Source organism: Magnolia sinica, chromosome 18, assembly GCF_029962835.1.
Source record: "Magnolia sinica isolate HGM2019 chromosome 18, MsV1, whole genome shotgun sequence".
In the NCBI taxonomy this organism is placed as follows: Eukaryota; Viridiplantae; Streptophyta; class Magnoliopsida; order Magnoliales; family Magnoliaceae; genus Magnolia; species Magnolia sinica.
This window is the reverse complement of record NC_080590.1, coordinates 9010382-9027470: the sequence shown is the minus strand read 5'-3', so window position 1 is coordinate 9027470 and position 17089 is coordinate 9010382. Positions and strand designations below refer to the sequence as shown.

At 37.8% G+C, this 17089-nt stretch overlaps 2 protein-coding genes across 8 annotated transcripts in view; one reads left to right on the top strand and one right to left on the bottom strand.

Annotated features, from left to right (window-relative positions):
- Positions 1-837: 837 nt before the first annotated feature.
- LOC131233433 (diacylglycerol O-acyltransferase 2D-like) lies at positions 838-8132 on the top strand. Of its 5 annotated transcripts, XM_058230133.1 has the most exons (9): positions 860-1310; positions 1488-1562; positions 3241-3326; positions 3932-4038; positions 4185-4340; positions 4532-4618; positions 4738-4835; positions 6612-6699; positions 8021-8132. In XM_058230133.1, exons 1-9 carry the CDS (start codon positions 1129-1131, stop codon positions 8120-8122), a joined length of 981 nt encoding a protein of 326 aa, XP_058086116.1. In that variant the 5' UTR covers positions 860-1128; the 3' UTR covers positions 8123-8132. The 5 variants fall into 5 exon arrangements, with proteins under 5 accessions (XP_058086120.1, XP_058086122.1, XP_058086117.1 ...); XM_058230137.1 differs by lacking the exon at positions 6612-6699 and having other exon boundaries at positions 838-1310; XM_058230139.1 differs by lacking the exon at positions 4185-4340 and having other exon boundaries at positions 845-1310.
- A 1904-nt stretch (positions 8133-10036) lies between these two features.
- The window catches only part of LOC131233872 (callose synthase 10), a 114704-nt gene continuing 107651 nt past the window's right edge, over positions 10037-17089 (bottom strand). For 2 of the 3 annotated variants that reach the window (XM_058230701.1, XM_058230702.1), the window contains exons 44-51: positions 16902-17015; positions 16728-16816; positions 16462-16620; positions 16142-16244; positions 14963-15082; positions 11905-11955; positions 11613-11795; positions 10037-10607 (exon numbers count right to left, since the gene is read on the bottom strand). In XM_058230701.1, coding sequence (XP_058086684.1) covers positions 10371-10607; positions 11613-11795; positions 11905-11955; positions 14963-15082; positions 16142-16244; positions 16462-16620; positions 16728-16816; positions 16902-17015 — 1056 coding nt within the window. In that variant the 3' untranslated portion in view covers positions 10037-10370. The remainder of the gene's footprint in view (positions 10608-11612; positions 11796-11904; positions 11956-14962; positions 15083-16141; positions 16245-16461; positions 16621-16727; positions 16817-16901; positions 17016-17089) is intronic. The other variant, XM_058230703.1, reaches the window with a different exon arrangement.

Below are 17089 nucleotides of genomic sequence, written 5' to 3'. Positions count from 1 at the left end.
GAAACAATTCAATTATCAAAGGCATCACTAAAATCAAATCAATAGAATGATCTAAACTGTCTAAACAATGTTCACCAAAATTGATGATTAAAAATCGTTGGCAAGTTACTTGTATATGATCCTTATGATTGCAGCCCACTTGAAGCGCAGAATTTTCTCCTTTTGTCCAAAATGTTGGAATACTTTTGAAAAACAAACTCAAGTAAATAAAAATATAAAATATAAAATCTCACGCTTAAATATGAAATTGCAAAAAGAAAAAAAAAATAATCCAAATTTTCTTACATAGAACTATCTTTTTGCAAAAAGAAATAAAGGGAGTCACATATAAAGATAAAACCACAAAGCTTATTTTCTCTCTTTCTTCTTTATTATTTTATTTGAAATATTTTAACAAAAAAAATATATTTCAATTATCTTATTACAATCATTCTATCCATTATCATTGTATATACACTAACTTGGAATGTTAAATCTAAATTAGTTAATTAAATTAAGTTCCTTAAACATGCATTCCAATTACACCCAAATATAACCATCCAAATTGAACACTTGAATTCCAATTCATTTCATCTACCTGCTATCATTTCATTTGCACTTGATTGGAATGTAATTGTGAAATGGATTCCCTTTGCTACCATCTACAATCTCCCAAATGAGTTTTGGATTTATTATTATTATTATTTTTTTTTTTTTAAATTGTACAAAGACACTGCTCTGAGTCTTCAGTTTGCAGATGTGGGGCCCATTTCTCAGCAATCCATTCCCGCATAAGAGGAAGCACCCATCCAAGAGATCTCCAAAACAGGAAAGATCTAGCCACCATTATGGGGCCTGTATGGACCATTCATGTATTTCTCATCGTAACCATCTGTGGCCAGAATTGCAAAGACAGGATTACGATCTTTTTTGGGGCACGGTCCATGCCCTTTACGCGAACGGTCTGGATCACTTAACTAGGAGCTTCATCCGTACTAACTGAAAACCCGAGTAAAGCATTCATATCCTCGGGTGGAGGATCCTATAATTCCTCGTGTCTGAGATCGTTGGCCGTTGGTCGGTTTTCTTCCCGTCCGCAGCATTCGTACAATAAATAATGACCCCACCTCCTTCTGTCTCAGCTCTGAAATGGAGGAATCCGAAAGGAACCATAAAAATCCGGAAGAGACGAATCCGACGGTGATTCGATCGATCCGACATTCCACATTTCACACCTTGACGGCCATGATTGTCTGGCTCGGGTCCATCCACCTTAACATCATCCTCGCTCTCTTGTTGATCTTGCTATTCCCCAATACGTCTGCTTTCTGGTACGCACGATCTTCACATTTTTATTTATTTATTTTATTTTTTCCATTTTTGCAATATTTCTGCAATCTGTCTTCTTCTCGGCATTTTGATTTTTGATTTATTTATTTATTTATTTTTTTGAGATCTTTTCATCCTCTGCCCTTTAACGAATCAGGAGAATTTTTTTTCTTTTAAAGGATATTAGGGCTTTTGATTCTGGTATTGGTAGTTCCCACCAGCGATAGAAGCAGATTAGGGCAAGCAATTGCAAGTTAAGAGACTGTGATTTTCGTTTGGATTCTGTTTTCTTTTGTTCTCATAGGTAGATCTCGAATCTGTTTAGTTATTATCATTGAAATTGAGTTCAAGGTAGTGCTGTAATGATGCATTTGAGATTGAAATACGGTAATGCTGTATTTCATTTACAGCTAGCCCAATTTACAGGCATCCAAATGACCCCATTTACTGATAGATTTTTTTTTAATCCATCTGAAATGCTTTTTAAAATAAAGTCATTTCTTTGTAATTAATGGTGCGAGTTTGAAAATTGAGCATATAGGCAGGTAAGGAAGTAGTTCAGTTGATTTGATGGAGATAGTAATTTCTAGGCACTAATTGGCTAAGATGTGTGATGGGCAATATTGAAGAGGAATTAATGGGTCAATAGATTGGGATGGGATTAGTGTAGAAAGTCTGTAATGCAAGCAGGGCCTGTGGTTTGGTAATCTGGACTGCTGTTGAATTGATGGGCTTCGCATGGACAGGGGTTGCTCACAGAATCTTCCAGATGGGAAGATCCCATCCATCCAATAGTTGGCCATTTTCTTGGAGCTCGGTATTCTTTCTTAACTGCCCATGTGTAGATCAATGATTGAAGGGCTCTTAGGTTTTTGGGGCATCTCTTATCTAAGGAGGGGCCCCTCAGTGCCTGGATCATTTGATCAAGCCTCCCTCGGCATACCACCAAATTATTCACATTCAGATGCATCAGGGCCCTATAATTCCTCATGTTCAAAAAGGGAAGGGTTGCCTTGTTGTCTGCATGAGAGAGATTTAATCACATGCAGTCGATCATATCAAATTGTGGATCAGATGTTCCCATCATGAACATATGATGCCCCTAAAGTCAGCCAGATCAAAAACTCAAGTGGACCATCCAATGTTAAAATCATGCATAGCCCTAAATCATGTGTGACCTGCATGAGTTTTGGAATGGCCTGACTTTTGGGTTGTCCCTTCTTCCAGGTGGGGTGCACATGATGAACAAGTTGCAGGGTATATAAACAACACAGTGGGCCCCAAACAAAAAATCTACTGTAGACTTTGCTTTCCAACTATTCCCTGTGCAGTAGCCCACCTGAGTTTCCAATTGGCATGATTTTTGGGCTGTGGGACAAACATGTATTGCACACCTAGTGGTCACACTGGATATCATGCATGCATAATGGTGCACCCGACGAACCTCCACACTACCTGTAACTTCTGTAGAGTCGATTGCATGTGATGATTCCCCTACTGTATAATTATTTTTTTCTGATTGTTAATTCAATAGAAAACTCATTGATTGCAATAGGAAGTGCATGGAGTTGATCCTTGATTCAGCCGGTAGTTTTTTCTTCTTCTTCTTCTTCTTCTTTTTTTTTTTTTTGTTTTTGTTTCTTCACAAAAACTAGAGTTTGGGTTTTATTGGAAGCCCAGGTGAACAAAGTTCACTCTGACCAAGTTCCAATATGGTCAGCAGGTGTTTGAACATCAACAGGACCTGTATTTAAATTTTAGTTCCTCTTTGGATCTTACAGTTCTTTGCTTTTTGTTTTTTGTTTCATTCATCCGTTTCTGTGTTTTAAGTCAATTTTGCTGGTTGCAGTATAATGAGTTTTTCGTAGGTAGAAAATGAGACATTTTCTGCAGAGTAGCTGGTGTAGGTTATTTACGTGTTATTTTTGTCAGGTATGTGGGCAAGTATGCACCTGGATATTTCCCTGTTACTGTTCACATAGAGGATGCAAAGTTATTTGACCGAGACAAAGCATACAGTAGTCCCAAAAGATCTTATTGTTTGTTCTGATACTTACTAAAGACCTCATTTTGTGGCCATATGTGACTTGAAACGTTTAAAATAGAAAAGTCGACTTGGTCATTCTCCCCAAATCAGTGATTCAGTGTCCTCATTTTGGTGATGTCAATCACCAGGAGAACTCATAGCCCATTTCATGTTGGAACATGACCACCAGCTTGAATCAGTTACTACTTTCCATTAGCACTTCAACAATATGTAACTTTTGTGTACAACTATTTCCATCAAAGCATTTTGTGTTTTAGATTCCTGATTTCCAATTTCAAGTTTTTTTTTTTTTTTTTCCCTTCTATTTTTATGTTTGCTATATTTTTGTATGATTTTAACTTTTCTTTATTATTATTATTTTTTATTTTTTAAGTTACACTGGGTTGCTGCTTTCTAACCCATTTTGCATGCTTCTGTCTTATCCAAACAATATAAACAAAATTGTTTATTTCTTTGAGGAACGACTTGCAAGTAGAATGCCTCCTTTCCAATAAAAGCTGCCAACGGTTTCCTATTTCGACTAAATTTGACTAAATTCTGATCAAATATGATTCTGGAACCTCTTCTGTAGTGCAGTCCTTGTTGCTGAGCCACACTCAATTTTTCCGATTGGCTATCTTTCTCTTCTGAACATCACAGGCCTAATGCCTTTGTCCAAGACAAAAGCCCTTGCAAGTACTGCTGTAAGTATTTCAGGCCATTGGCATCTACTATCAGCCTCTTTACTCTAAATGCCATAAGTTCCTTCAGAATATTTTTTTGAGCTCATCTTTCAGCCTAGTCCTGAACTGAACTTTGCATGGTTTCCAATAACCTGTGGTTTGTTCAGGTATTTTACACACCATTTCTCCGGCAAATAGGGATATGGTTGGGACTCGTCCCTGCTACAAAGAAGAACTTTGTAAAGTACTTGGAAGCTGGTTATAGTTGTATTCTTATTCCAGGTGGAGTCCAAGAGATAATTTATATGAACCGTGAATTTGAGGTCTGTTAATTAGACCACAATATGGTCTGACCTTGACCTCAAACATGTAACTTAATTCACTTAAGTTGGAAGTATTTGCATTATTTGGTTAAAACATTAGGTTTTCGGCCATTTACTGTCAATGCAAATCTTTTGTTGCTGCAAGCAAGGTGCAAATACCCATTTCATGGTAAATGTTGTGTTCTTTGCAGGTTGCGTTTCTTAAGAAAAGATTTGGGTTTGTACGTGTTTCCATTGAAACAGGCGCACCTTTAGTCCCCGTCTTTTGCTTTGGTCAGTTTAGAAAGATTAGGTTATTGCTTCACTGTAATATTATCATGTTCTTTATTATTCTCTTCCCTTCTTTTTTTTTCCCCATAATCCTTATTGTTTCTTTTAACAATTTCCAACATTGCAGAGTGATGTTTACAGTTGGTGGAAGCCGGACGGGAAATTGTACCATCGTATTGCCAGAGCCATCCGGTTTGCCCCATTAATTTTTTGGGGAGGCTTTGGGTATTCTTCAACCTATGCTCCAACATAGAAATTTTCAGCAATAAAAGTTCTCCTATTTTTTCACATCCTATGCTTGAAGTCCATCAAAACTTTCCCCATTCTACATGACTGCTAACTTGCAAGTGTGGTTTGTGATTCTTACACAGTTAGATCATGGACTTCTATTTTTTCTGGTTTTTATTGCTAGAAGAAACCTTCAAAATTTTATGCACAATCTTTGTTTGAATTACTGCTTAGCAATCCGTTTATGTATCATTAATTATCTTTATATGTATTGCATCCCTAGGATATGAAAACATATATCAATATATCATCAATAATATCGCATATACCTGGAAATGTATCAGTCTGAGGGAAACTTTTGGGAAACATTCGGAAAATGGTGGAAATTTTCAGTGAACTTCAGGAGAAGTTAAAAAACACATGACTACACACTTGAGGCTCAAAAGACTTCCAAAAAAAAAAAAAAAGACAGAAAGAAAAAGAAAAAACTATGTGTGATAGTTTTCCATTGCTTAGGGCACAAAACCATGTGTTGTCGTCCATAAGTGATACAATCATATCCAAAATGGGTTTATGTCATTCAAATCTCATACAATACAAGTAATAAAACAAAACAAAATAACTAAAAACTAATAAGACAAACTACTAATTTTTTTCTCACATTTGAGTTCCGCCCAATTCTGCTCTCTAATTGTGGTTTCTCCACCAAAATCATGTTTTGATGTCAGAAAATTCTAGTGGAGTTGTTAAAAAACCTCTAGGAAGAGATTCCCCCAAAATATATCCAAAGTTAAGGATTATTTTCTTTTTCAGAATTTTGATTTTCACACTATTTACACTCTTATTGTCAGAAAAGCTTTTATCTTGTGATACTTTTGATATTGTGAGATATTGCTATGCATTGGTTGATATTATCGATAATATTGTTGATATTTTGTAAACATTGTGACACTTTGAATGTTTCATAACACTAAGTCCAACCACCAATAATGATATATTGACCGATGTTATCGTTTGTACCCGGGATGCATAAAAACACTGCTGCTTAAGGCTATTTATTCTGCACAACAATCATGGTGGAAGAATTATTCCATTCTGTCCAAATATTGAAATTAGTGACAAATTTGAAGATGAGTTTGGATGTCTCATAAACTCTCATTATCAAATTGTGATTTTACTGCTGAGCATTCCTACTGAGGGTCTGGGCTTGAAATTGTGATTACCCTACTTTTTTCATAATCGACGGTACTTTCAGCTTGAGGGATACTTCCTCATTATGAACACTAGGAAACATCATTAGTTCTTGTCATTTCCTCTCAATAAAAACTGAATGTTCATGGTCCAATTTACCTGTGCATCCAACCACAGCCTGAGTGTATTGCGCTTTTCACTGCATTTTCTGTTTCTGAATCCTCACTGGTCTATGCTCTGTTAAAGTTTTTTTGCATTATTCTAATCCGTTATAGTCATTCTCATTCAATGAAAGTTGTTAATCCTTTTTCTGTGTTTTCTCCAAACTGGAGAATGATCCTGGGTTCCAATTTGTTGCTAATTGAATCCCTATGCAACAAACTTTGACACTTCAATTTCTGTTCGTATTGTGATGTTGCCCACTTTCGAACACCTGTAGTGTAAGGAATCCATGCAAGCATAGAAATCTGGATAAATTTATTTTCAATTTTGTCATGGTCTTCTACGCTTTATTATTATTATTATTTCTTTGGGACGAGAAGCTCTAATTTTCTGGGAATTGTGATATTGGGTGTGGTAAAGATCGCCAATTCCCTACTGTCGGCCAATTCAAGTTGTAGTGGGGAGACCAATTGAGATCAAGCAGAATCCCTGTCCCTCCAATGAAGAGGTGAGTTCCAAATTCCAGTTGCTTTGAGCAGGAATTTATTGAATATCTGTTGTAACTTGTAAGAGCATGGAACTGTTCTATGTTGATAAGAAATCTAGAAATGTAGTTACTTTTCAAAATTTCCAATAGTATGCTGGAGCTTTTGGTGCAATGAACTTCTTTGGATTAAAAAATAAAATAAAAAGGTTATGTTTTGCATTTTGTTGTTCCAAGCTTTCCTCTTTTGTGCTTTCTTTGACGATTATGTTGAACATGGAAATTATTTATTTATTTTTATTTTTTTACACACATACCCCCACCCCACACACTCACACACCCACCCACACACCACATGGGCCCTCGATCCTTAGTCTCATTGTTGAAACAGAGTCTGTCTACCATTGAGCCATGGAGCTGGACCCACTAAGCCAGGTTGAATATGGTGATTGATATTTGAGGAGCTAAAGCATAATTCACTGTATTCCACTGTTTCGTGATAAGTTGACTAAGTCGATTGTTGCGTTTTTGAGAGGCTCCTTTTCAAAATAAAATAATGTTCAAAACAATTATGAGAGAATTCACTTTATGTATAAACAGTTCTGGTTTTTATTACGAAGGTGGTGGTATTTTTGATGCTCCGTGTTTTTGACACCTTTGATTATATGTACCACTAAACTGCCAGTGATTGGGTGAAATGTGGATGCTTACATGGCACTTGGCTCCTAATGGTTTGGTGCCATGGGGATGCTTGTGCTAGTTGTCTTTGAATTATGTTTTGCATCATTTTCTATTTTCAAGTGTTCCAGGTTGCCTTAAGCGAAGGTTGATTTGCAACAATTTTGGCTTCCTTAGATCCTATAGATGGATCTGCATGAAACCATTTGCAATCTGCAGTTCAAGTGTAGAGAGGCAATTGCTGTCTTAAAGGAAATGTTGATTGTGTTACCTTTTCCGACATTCCTTTTGCCAACAGAAACATAAGTCAAAGCATTTTAATTCTGTGAAATGATGATAAATCCAGCTTTACTGTTAAATACAGCTGCTACTCTTTAGTCTCGTGGAAGTAAAACATCTAAGGGCATGTTTGGTAAATGCTAAAAATCAGTTCATCTCATTTTAGTACATGGTAATTAAATATTAGAGATAATATTCCTTTTTGGTAAGGATTAAAAATAAACTTAATAACCAACAATCATGATCTATGATACATAAATTTAATTAACTCAAATGAGATGAATTCATTTTTAGACGTCTACCAAACAGGTCCTAATTGGGTATTTCCATTTTTTTCCTAGTAGCTCGCTTTAGACAAATAACATTCTCAATTGTCTACATTGGACAGGTTGCTGAAGTTCATGCACGCTTTGTTTCGGCCTTTCATAAGCTATTTTTAAGATATAGAGAGATCACTGGATGTGCTGATACCCAGATTAGGATTATGTGAGAGCTGCCAGATTAGGATTGGCAATGGCATTCCTTCTATAACATGTATAATTACTTCTCACCATCAATGTTGAAAAAGAAATACAAATAATATTAACGCTGAAAGCAATAGCCATGTGACACTTGAGGTCAGTGTGGTAGACATGATTGGGCATGTGAAGGTAGCCATCCCATCTTAAAATATGCATGCACTTCAGTGTTGGATGTTTTTTTTTTTTCAGGAAAATTTTAAATATTCTGGCAGAGTGTGATGGATGAAACACAGGCACTGAGAAATTGTACACATGGCGTACAATTGGTTCACATTGAACCAGTCAAGTTATGGGTCCCAGGGTATATGAATCATAAACAAAAAATTATTATTTTACCATCTAATCACTGGAATGGTGGATATTTATTGGACAATTGAGACGGAAAAAAAAAATCCTAACGTTCCATTTCAGAAAACAAGTGTCCATGAATCACAGGCTAAGATTGTTCAATCAATCTGATTTTGGGATTTCTACAGTTCAGGTGGTCTAAATTGAGTTAGCGTTAGATTTCAAGTGCAAGTGTATCATGCACGATACACTGCCAGAGTATCAAATACCTCCCCTGTTATGTACCCTGCCAACGGAGATTTTTACTATCTTGTTGTGATCGCAATTGGGAAATAATTTTCTCAAGCAGTCAATTAAGTTGATAACCAGAATCGGAGGGATAAATGGTGTCATGCGAAGTTGGTAAAAAAACCAGGCCAAAATATCAGTTATGTTTTCCTTCTCCCTTGAGAACTGATCACATACAGGGAAGGTGCCATTTTCCCACCACCATGCTGCATGTGCACGTAACAATACGTACCATGAAAACGGTACGTCATACCATGAGATGATCTGAGACAAAAATGAGGCCGCCGCTCCAGTCATCAGCTGGGCAAGCAGATCAGCCTCCTTTTTCTTTTTTCTTTTTGAGATGGATGATCTTCCTTGTGGAGTCCACCGTTTTCTTGGTACTGATTCTAGCACACGTGGCATGTTGGCCGGATAGATGGTATGGTACCACAAGCTACCAGCACAAGCTATCTGCAGGATCTGTTCTCTTCCCCCATTCCAATCCAAGTCAGACAACCTCATGTGACCCCACGGCCGATAGTCCTTTGACTCATTACGAATCATGCCGTTTTGCTGGCCATTTTGGCTTTGGGTAAACGAGAGACAGGTTTGACCTATGGATCTCACTGGGCAGACTTGAGCCTGGAAGTCCAAGCCTAAGAGCATACCAATCTTGGGCCTACTTTGGAGGCCCATCAAAGCCCCTTACGGACAGGGTGAATCAAGATGAGCTGAGGCCTAGGCCAACATGCCACCATATTATTCAGCCAAAATATAAATAATTTTTTATTTATGAATGAAAATCCCCATCATCTCTTCTTATTAATGTGAAATGGGCTTTTGGGCCTATCAGTTTCAGTTGGGCTCTTGCTTGTGGAGGGGCATATTAATATCATGTTTAGGCTCAGGCCTGGGCCAATTTTTTATTTTTTAAAAAAGAAAATCTCTTACGTGAGATGCCAGTGGTTTTGAGCACAGAGAATTGAGGATTTTTTTATTTTTATTTTTTGCAGACACCCACCGCAGACATGCTCAGCAAATCGGGCTAGTCTGCTCAGGTGGGCCATGCACGTACTTTGGGTATGGACCATCAGTCTCTAACCATCTTATAAACAAGTAGACCAGCCTCATTTTTCGCGAGCCTGAGCATTTTCATACCACATGTCACAAGTGTGCACTGCAAAGAAAACCGTTCATTAAAGGGCATTCCCACCCCATACTAGTCATAACATATTGCCATGTCCAACCCTCTCTAGCAATAAAAAAAAAAAGCACAGATCTCATCCATTACATACCATACGAAACTATAAACTAGCACATGATGCTACCATGTCCAACCATACTACCGGAGGATAATGCAGGCAAAATTTGATATACCTTAGAAAACAGTAATCTATTCATTTGCCTAAACCCTAAGAGAAAGGCATGTATGATAATAAATAAAAGAAAAATGCTCTGCCGCTCATGTCCATCACCAAACCATATCTACAGGCATGTGCTGACAATCGGCAGTTACACATGTCACTCGTTTCAGTGATAAAATTAGTAGGGGATAAATGGAAAAAAGAAAGAACGAAGGAAAACAGAACTGAACTCAACTTTACAAGTTTGCCAATGTCTTTCCAACTGTTGTACTGAACTGTGATTGCCAATGAGAGATCAGGTTTGAACGTTTGCCTTGTTCCCAGCAAGGATGATGGAGATCTCCAATCCCCGGCTGAATGCTTGGTTAAAGAGAAGTCGAGACTGGAATGTGGAGATGAATGGAAACCAAGACAACACTGCAATCGGTGCAAATATAATCATGCCCATTCCTGCATCATACAACCGTGCAAACTCCCGCACCGAATCCCATAGGCCTAAGCTTTTCACAAGTCGATTCCATGCGATGGCCAACTGCGAAGGATTATGGCATATGTCATAAAGAAGCTTCAGTTGTTGAATCATGCACATGCGGGATCACATGCATTTGCAAGTACAGTACAAGGCATACCCACAGGGAAAAGTGGCGATAAATGGAGTGTAACTTTTTGAGAAGATTAGGAGAGCCTTTAACTTGATCGGTCTTCATGTTCGTTTTGGTGGTCTTAAATGCCAATTTCAACATTTTACACATCATAAACTAAAAGTTCTACAATAATATTTTGAATGATATGCCGTGCAGAACCAACAGGTCCATATTAACGTTTTATGGAGTTTGTCTACAGGCGGACCTACTCGAATAGAGAAAAAAAAAAAAAGAGTCGCCCGCATCCCCTGACAATTCCTTTTCTCTGAATAGCTGTTCTTTGAAAACATCTGTTATTTCTGGACAGGAAGTAACAATCCACCTTACATGTGCGCATGTACCACATTCAAACACTCCAATAGGTTAAAGAGCACCAAGTGCAAAAATCAGGCTGATCTACTCAGCAGGTGGGCCACACTGTACAGAAACAGTGGCTCAGTCTGGTTCAACGTAACCATCTCACAACTTATGAGTTGATTGGCCTGATCTGTTTTGCCAGATGATGTTCATGGTGAGACCAACCTTTTGGAGCCCCCAAATGTTGTACATGCATCACAGTTGCACAATGGACAGTCAGTAATCCATGTGTGTGCTGATCCACTCATCCGGTGGGTCAAACGTGTCCTCGGACTTGTATGCTGATCACTCACGGGTGGTCCAGGCCATACAAAGACAGACAACCAACAGTCTTAAGTCACTGTACACGTGCCATGCCTGATGAGCAGATCAGCTTCAATTTTTGAGCCGGGTGATCTTCATGGCATGGCCCACCTTTTGGATAGCTCGGTGTCAGGCACACATGATCCTTCTGTGCAAGGTGGATGTTAAGATATCATATCATTGATGTGTATGCACAAACACAGGAAAAGAAAAGCAGAATGCCTTTAACTTACGGATAAAATGAGCCAGCCAGTTGGAATAAATGCCAGGAGACTTGCAAACAAGTCTGGGACTGAAAGATTAGTAAAGGCAACGACGAGGATAATGGCTGCAAGTAGTCCAAGGGCTGTGACACCCTGTATGAACCTCATCATCAGCTGGAAGTTGGTCGATTTCTTTGGACTAAAGGTGAAGATCTGTTAAGGCATTCACAAGGGACATAACCAAAAAGTCAGTGTCAGCAACATCATAAATTTCACAAGGAGAATACACAACAAGAAGTCCTTCAATGGTATGGACGCCAACCTTGAATAACACGACAAAGACAACCAGCACAACCCATGAAAAGCCATAGATCTGAGGAAGAGAGGAGCAAAATTGTAACTTTAAAAGAAATGAAAAGGGAAAATAACCAAGCATGCCTGTTCACTTAATGGAGAAAGCATTTGCATATGTGAGGATGGTGTTGATAGGCAACAGCCACTAGCTTTAGAAGAGGGCAAAGGGTCTCATGGAGCTGTCACATTTGAGCAAAGCAGACTAATTTTCTAACAGATTTGTCATTGTGTGTAAAAACTACCGGAATCACTACCTTGGATTGTCTGTACAAATCAAAGCTAGTACTTTAATGTCAGTAGCAGAATTTTTAAGAGAGAGCCATTAGTTTACAGAACTTGCATGTTTATTATGTATTTTCTTTGATGTTGTTGATGGCATTTTAGTTATGTATTAGTGGTAATGATCATCATAGCCTAGGCCCGGGTATTTGGGGTTAGGCTTTTCTAGCAATTGCCTGGCAGAAGTTCAGGGACCACTGCCTAGCTGGCATCAACCTCCTTTACCAGCAGGTGTATCACACCCAGTGGAGAAAAGAAATGTTGGAAAAAAAAAAAAAAAAAAATCTGAAAATTTGAATCATATATTTGGCAATACAACTTAGATATCTGACAAAACAGATTCACGAACTGGTTGAAATCAAGTTGTAAATTTGATAGGACATGAATAGGAATTTGTCAAGACAGAAGAGCAGGCGAGTCATCAAGCTCTATCACCGAAGTCAAGATTCTCAAATTAAGAGCTGACTGAATCATGGAAAAAGGCAAGGACCTATGGGAAACAGCAATGATCAGAAATGAAAGAGAGTTCTACAGATTTATCAAGCAACACATAGATAGCATATCTAGGAACATGGGGGGGGGGGGGGGGGTTGCTTTACCAGTGGTAATCAAAGGAAATGTAGATGATATATCTACTTGGGGAATTCATTACTTGCTGGCATTGTTTAGAGTATTCCCGATATTATTGAAATATCCCCAATAGTATCTCTATCTCTAGCTCAGTGATACCGATAACACTGGTAGCATCAGAAATTCCAGGTATCGGAAACGTATCGCTAAGTATCGCCAATATTTTCAACTGTATAAATTCTAAGTGTCGCTTGTATCACTAGTGTATCAATATCTCCAATGTATCGACAATATTTGTTATTGTGTAAATTCTAGGTGTCGCTTGTGTATTTGTAATATTTGGAAATTATTACCAATTTATTGATATCGCCAAAAACCTATTAATTAAAAAAATTTCCATTTCAATTTTTTTATAGGCACGTGGTTGTAAGCAGTGACCAAATTGTCGATGATATTATTTAACCCAGCAAGGGTGATATCGAGAACACATTCTTTCGTCTCCTTTTCAATTGTCAACGATTTCTTGGTGAAATATTGTGTGTTGTCGATATTCTGAAATAGTGATGGATGTTTGGATGGAAGGTAAGATGGTTGGATGGATAGATGGGAAGGTTGGACTGAAATATTGTGTGTCGTCTCCTTACAACAACACATGCTTTAAGCCCCCCATTAAATTGAAACTCATTATGCATGCATTCTTTTTGCAATTTTTTAATTCCTAAATATGCAAATATGTATATTTCAGCATCTTCTGAAGTTTCACTGAAAATTTCCACTGTTTTCCCCATGTTTCCCCACATTTCTGGTAATTGACGATATTATCGGCGATATCGATATTGTTTCTGTATCCCCAGCCAACGAAACTTGTAGCGATACCGATACTTCGAACACTGCTTGCTGGTCAACCAACCATGAGAAGAACGACTAATCTGCATTTCAGTTGTGACTGGGCCACCCTGAGGTATGTCCAGGTCCATCCAGGAGCTAAGGACCTGATTCCAGGCCCACACACAGCCCAGCCAGCCCAAGCCAGCCAATGAACTCAAGAATTGACGCAGGGCCTACAATGCAAATAGTCAGTCAGCCAGTGTTAAATAATTCGGGAGGAATTAGGCCAACTTGTGGGGCCTTGCACCGGTGCAACCCCAGGTCTTGCCCATTAGTCATTGGGCCTAACATTTGGCATCAGTCCAATCCACAGACCTCGAGGCTCAGCCTGAAGGGGAATAGACACACACCAGGCCAATGCCAAGCCAGCCTAGTTGTGACCAATATTCGAAATATCGGTATCGCGTTACGTATCACACCCTTGGGATATGGATACATATTGGTTATCGCATGGGATATGTCAGTTGTATCGTGTAATGTATCGTTGTTGTTGAAAGCATGGGGAAATTGGATGAATTTTTTTATGAAAGTTTAGTGATTGTTAAAAAAAGACATCAATATACACTTATAAATCAAAACATTACAAAAAACAAGTGCACATAATAGGTTTTATTTGTATGGGGTCCTAATCTATGCGTTGTCTAACTGAATTGATGCAAATATATTCAAAGTCTATTCATATAATTTATAAATGTAAGAAGACTTGAAAACACAAGCAATACATTAAAAAGCAAAACAAGAATCGCTAGATCAGGTTACATACATGTTCGATTTTATGTTTGGACACAAAGATTGCAACCGATATGTGAGAATTTGAGAAATTTGGATTTTTTTTTCAATTTTCTGCAACTCAGCCCATCTCCTCCAAATCTCAAAATCAAAGCTCCTAATCCATGATTTTTTATGCCAAACATGAAAGATCATGGATTTTGTAGCAATTTGACATTGATTTAACATGATTTACAGAAAGAAAAAAGGGATAAAAATTTGAAAATGCTCACCAGATCGAACATGTGGGATATATCCCACTACTTGTGTATTTCGCATTGCACGGGTAAGATACAAGATATATTGTGGGATATATCAGCCGATATCGTCGATACTTAAAACATTGGTTGTGACCATAATTTCCATCAAGTTGCCACACATGCAAGTGAACTTACATTCAAAGATTGTGGTAGCAAAGAGAGTTGTATCTTTTATTGATTCTTTGCGCAAGCTCAATTCAAAAAAAAACCAAAAACAAAAGTTGTTCAAGAAACACATGGAGTAGGGGGAGGGAGGTTTACCGCCAGTGATGTACTTTTTCCAGTGAGATGGAATTTGTAGACAATGCCGTACTGGAACATGAGAAATCTCAAGCTTAGGATTGTTTCCAAAATACGACCTCTAAATGTTTGGATATGCATCTGCAAAAATCATAGGCATATGTGAAATTGCAGATGGCATACAGAGCTGATAAAACAAGTAAACTGATGGATATTTGCAAAAAATCATTGTTAAGTTAGAGACAAAAGTTAAATTGAGATCTATTCAGCAGATGATATCATGTTACTTGATTCATTACGAAATGGCTACTCCACTAGGCAGCCAAACATATATAACATTAACAAAAACCTGAAACAAGCTCTACAACACACAATGGAGAGAAACCCCTAGCAAAAGCAACGGCATTTATCAGAATGAACAACCGAAAAGAAGAAAATGTAAAGGTAGAATATGAGCAAGAATTTCAAAGATCATCATCTTCATCTAAACCTTATCCCAACTAACTAGGGTCAGCTAGGCGAATCCTCTTCTGCAGATTTCAAGGGAGGGGGGGAGAGATTCGAACCCTCGACTGCTGAGACAGTGAAAAATCCACTTAACCGGTATGCCATCACAAGTGTAATTGCCAAAATGAAGAATTTCAAAGACGAGAAAAAAATAGATATGAGACATTTTTTTCTTTTCGCTTTCTTTCTTACTTTCCTTTTTTTTTTTTCCCCCTTCATGTAAAGGTAGCATATGAGCAAGAATGTCAAAGAGCAACATCTTTATCTAAGCTTTATCCCAACTAATTGGGGTCAGCTAAGAGATTCCTGTTTCACAGATTTAGAAGGGGAGGGAGAGATTCGAACCCTCGACTGACGAGACGGTGAAAAACACACTTGACCAATATGCCATCACAAGTGTAATTGCCAAATTGAAATGCCAAAATGAAGAATTTCAAAGACAAGTGAAAAATAGATATGAGACATTTTTTTTTCTTTTCTTTTTTCTTTCTTTCCTTTTGTTTTATTTTTGTTTTCTTTTTCTATTTCTTTTTTTATTTTTTGAAGCACCAAATGTGCGATGCTGAAATGAAATGTAAAATAAGCTGAAATGGATAAACCCACCAACATAAATCAAGGAAAGTATTATGTATATGAGCACATGTTATCTGTACTCTCAAGAATAAGAGCGAAATTATAATTCAAAGATTTGACCTGCTCTTCGTCCCACCAAGATTCCCAGCTGTATTCCCCCTTCACCCCAACTCCACCTTTATAAAGAAGCCAACTAGTCCAATCATCGAAATCCTCTACAGTCCTGTTTATTGCAAAGAAAAACTATCTCATTAAAAAACAGATTAATGTTTATGCATAAAAGAATAAGCTTTCACTGTGAATAAACACAATCACCTCATCAACAAATGTTACTGAGCTCATCATTACAAAATAGAAGCAACACTATGACCTTAAAAGATTCTCAAGCACAGGCAAATCCAAGACAAATCTGAGCTATCCATCTGCTATTTGATACTTACTTCTGCCACTCAAATCCTGATGGATTGAAGATATAAGGAGCAAAGAGCCATGATATAACGAGGAACCAACTACTGATAGTCACAAGGATAAAAGATGTTGCACCTCCCTTTGTGTAACCATATGCTATATATACTATGAGAAGCAGTGCTACTTCAAGCCTGCACACAATGGAGCATTTGGTCTTCAAAAGAAAAAAGAAGAAGAAGAAGACCTTTACATCAAAAGAGAAGACATCCATCAATCTGTGATAGAAAGAAGTACTCACGCCTTGACAAAATGGCTTCGTGAGTAAAGCCTGTAGTTTTCAGCAAACTTGATGTGGCGAACAACAAAGCCTCTACCAGTTGCTTTGTACTGACAGTTTGGAAAAGCAAATATCAGCACTTGCAGGTCACATTATAGAAGATGATAACCAATAGATAAGAAAAGAATAGCATACTTTTGCACCACCATGAAGAATCGTCCGACCAAAATAGTGAGTTTTAGTTCCCAGAGAGAATGTGAAGAAGACTGAGCACAACTGGAGTTGCATGGTGATGAAACTAAAGACAGCCTGCAAAAATAAAGCTAAATCAAACTTAACTGGTAACACTTCATTCTCATGGGCCAGGCTCAAAAAAATACTAG

What these genes read in the sequence shown, in the direction of transcription:
- LOC131233433 (XM_058230133.1), top strand. Translation starts at nt 1,129, where the DNA reads ATGGAGGAATCCGAAAGGAACCATAAAAATCCGGAAGAGACGAATCCG. An exon ending in TTAGGGCAAGCAATTGCAAG is followed by an intron (nt 1,563 to 3,240) that starts TTAAGAGACTGT and finishes TATTTTTGTCAG; the next exon opens with GTATGTGGGCAAGTATGCAC. An exon ending in AAGCCCTTGCAAGTACTGCT is followed by an intron (nt 4,039 to 4,184) that starts GTAAGTATTTCA and finishes TGGTTTGTTCAG; the next exon opens with GTATTTTACACACCATTTCT.